Source organism: Panicum virgatum, chromosome 7K, assembly GCF_016808335.1.
Source record: "Panicum virgatum strain AP13 chromosome 7K, P.virgatum_v5, whole genome shotgun sequence".
In the NCBI taxonomy this organism is placed as follows: domain Eukaryota; kingdom Viridiplantae; phylum Streptophyta; class Magnoliopsida; order Poales; family Poaceae; genus Panicum; species Panicum virgatum.
The window spans coordinates 9,075,321-9,078,679 of record NC_053142.1 but is presented as its reverse complement, the minus strand read 5'-3'; the positions used below and the strand labels follow the sequence as shown (position 1 = coordinate 9,078,679).

At 45.9% G+C, this 3,359-nt stretch overlaps 1 protein-coding gene across 1 annotated transcript; it reads left to right on the top strand.

Moving 5' to 3' along the window:
* Positions 1–1,830: 1,830 nt before the first annotated feature.
* Positions 1,831–3,155, top strand: LOC120642871. The gene is made up of 2 exons (XM_039919472.1): positions 1,831–2,862; positions 2,947–3,155. Exons 1-2 carry the CDS (start codon positions 2,422–2,424, stop codon positions 3,007–3,009), a joined length of 504 nt encoding a protein of 167 aa, XP_039775406.1. The 5' UTR covers positions 1,831–2,421; the 3' UTR covers positions 3,010–3,155.
* Positions 3,156–3,359: the final 204 nt, after the last annotated feature.

Genomic DNA, 3,359 nt, shown 5'->3' with positions numbered 1-3,359 from the left:
ATCCACGCGAAGTTGACCACGTGGCATGGAAATGTCAGGCCGGCCGGCCGGCCTAGGATTCACCGACTTTTGATTGAGCGCCCAATATTCCTTCTGGCAACGTCAGTTAGAGCAACCGCCAACTTGATTTGGTCCGATCGGCCGAAAAGTGAGGCCGGCCGGCCTAGGTGAGGCCGGCCAGCCTGGGATTTTCTCCCCAGGCGTTGGATCAACCGCCATTGTATGATGGATGGCGTGGTGTTGCTCTCCCAAGGCGGTTTCAAGTCGGTTGGACGTTTCTTCATGCGGAAGGTGGGCCCTTTGATCCATGTGACAAGCTCATCCATCCCTCCATTTGTGTTAACTTCCATCCAATGGTTGACATTGGTTCCTTTTGTGTTTCTTTGCATGTTGGTTCAGATCCAATCCTTGGAAGATTAGGCGAACATCGAGTGGCCATTTCGGGAGCCCATTGGAGGGGCATATGAGGCCTTTCGGTCTTACTTTCACTTTTTGCTTGCCTCCCAAGTGTTTGGGGGTCCACTAGTGAGTCCCCAAGACTATGATGATGAGTGGCAAGTGTTTTGGGGAGGTTCCAGGCTGGCCGGCCTAAGTCAGGCCGACCGGCCTGACAGGGCCGTGTCGGTGATCTTCCCGGAGGCGTAACTTTTTCGTCCGGACTCCGAATTGGGTGATCCAAGTATCCATTTTGATCATCTTGACAAGTTCTTCGACATGGTGCTGTCAAATATGTGATTTGAGTAACTTTTGTACCATGTCCAAGTGTCATTTGTACCGAGATGTCTGAATGAATCTTCATTTGTATGGCCTCGACTGCTACTTCACCAATAATGGTATTTGTGCACCATATTACCTATATTCCTTGCAAAACATGGTGGGACACAAAACTCATGGAACTCATTAGTTTAAATAGAAATTTATATCAAAACTTCTTTAAGTTCCCGCATTAATGGCAATGGTTGGCGGCCAAAATGAGCATATAATGGCCGTCAACAAGGGGTCCTTGCCCGCCCTTATATAGGGCGGGGGAGCAAGGGTACAAGAAACCTAGATCGATATGAGCCTAGGAGTCTGCACCGAGTAGTACTCGGGTGGTTTCCTTCTATACCGACTAGTTTTAAGTCTATACGACTAGTTACATAACGCATGGGTATGAGACATGCCCCATCCCATATCTGGTACTGAACCGTGCCACGTCAGGTATCCTATGGCCCCAGGTCTGACAAGCCCCGAGCTCTTCGCAGCCAAGTCGTCGCAGGTCTTCGAGTACTTTTGAAGACGTCGTCGAGTAGTCTTCATGCTTTCATAGAAGATGCCTTCCGAGTACTTCTTGGACTGCACTGAGGCTGCGTGGTGCTCCTGCTCGAGTAGTCTTGATGCCCTCGGATGAAAATCTTTATATATGGGGTGCGATGAACAATCACACTCCATATGGAGTAACCCCCGAGTCTTAGGTTGAATCAAAAAATTCAGGCTGAGGGTCCACCTTGAATCTTGAATTTAATCAAATGTTTTTCGAATATTTTTGAAAAACAAATTCCTTTTCCCACGTACCCAGTAGCCCCCGAGCCTTGAATCCAAATTCCCAAGGTTTGGAAAGAAGGGTCCAAAACATCGTGGCATACTTTAAGTGTATAGGCAATTAACATAATAGTTTGTTTTCAGAATAATATCCCTAAAGAAATGTCTTGAAGTAATTATGCTTCTTGATATATATATCGAAACAGTAGAAGGCACCGCTTAGCATACCTTTTTATTTACCAGATTGCCATTGGTTAGGGTATAAACCTAGATCCGGTGACTTTGCGAATTTTACCTTTTGCCGCCGCCATTGCTCTGCGTCTTTGCCCCATTGACTCCTTGTTTTCCAAGCGAAAATACTACAGGTCTCCCCGCAACCCAAGCCCCCGAGTTTGATTGCATCAAGAAACTCGTAGACTTTGGGATGGAGAAGCCTACAAGTTCCGGCCGTGGAGAGAAGCGGAAACACGAAGGGAAGGAGCAAGCGGAAGAGGAACCGTCATGGGTCCAAAGTAAGTGCGCTGAGGACGATTTGCAAGATCTGGTGAAAAAATGTCTGCTATAGCCGAAGGATCTGATCCATTGGCGGAGTGCTTTTGGAGAGATTTTTCCATCTGTTGGGAAATAAGAAATTATCCTTTTTACTTCTTTTGTGAGGCATGGCCTGGCTCTTCCGACTAGTGACTTTCTCCAAGATCTTTTGTATTATTATGGAATTCAGATTCACCATCTGACCCCGCAATCAGTCTTGTACATCGGTGTTTTGTTCACTTTTGCGAAGCTTTCCTCGGAATTGAGCCATATTTCGAATTATTTCGGAGTTTGTACTCTTTGAATCCTTTTCCCTCTTTGAAAGAAATAGGATGCATTGGCTGTGCGGATTTACAATTGCGTCCAGAGATGGTTGATAAGTATCTGGAGTGGCCCGAGATTCATGTTGATCCAAAATGGAAAGAGGATTGGTTTTATATTGGTAATCCTTCTCCTTCTCTGCCTGAGTTTTCTCTGAAGCCACCCATGTACTTTCGCGAGTGGGTGCTGATGAACAGTGCAAGTAGTGAGGATCAAGTAGAGGAATTATTGGGCCTCATATTCTATCTGCGTGAGATGAAAGTAACAGCAGCATCTGTTGTCTTCAATTGGAAACAACGCCAAATTCAGCCATTGGAGAAACGAAAAAATTTTGGTTTCCAGTATGAGGGTACTGAAGATAGTTCCCGGTTCTCTACAGAGCCAGAGGAGCGAGTACAAGGGTTGAGGATAATTCGAAGCATATTTCCAGATCAACTCAATGTTCCATATGTGCCCACTGTGTTTCGCTCCAGCAATCCTCCTTCGCAGGTAAGATTTGGCTTCATCAACTACCTTTTGTAGCTTGTACCCTTTGCTTGAGAAATTTTGAAATAAGCAGGATGTCTTATGCAGGTGGATGTGGGGGTTTTCAAGAGTGATCCTCCTATCCCCAGTTCCATTGAAGCGAAGAACTAGAAGACCTTCCATACGCCTGTGATCTTTGATATTGATGAACCAATAATTGAAGAAGATCCAATATCATTATCTGATTCTGAGGAAGATAGTCCAGCGGTAGCTCCAAGGCCCACTGATGGAAGTTCCGCAGTGCCTTTCGGCAGCGGAGATAGGTAAATGTTCACAATTATCTGTGAAAGCTAGATTTTGACGAATAGTCTTGACTCGTATACCTTTGTGATATTATTGCAGAGTACCTGCAGAATCTTCAACATTGAGGGCTTCTGATGCGGGCGATCCTCGCCCAACTGCAAGTGATACTGCAGCTGCCACTGTCGTTACCTCTGCGGTGCCTACCTCAATACCTATGA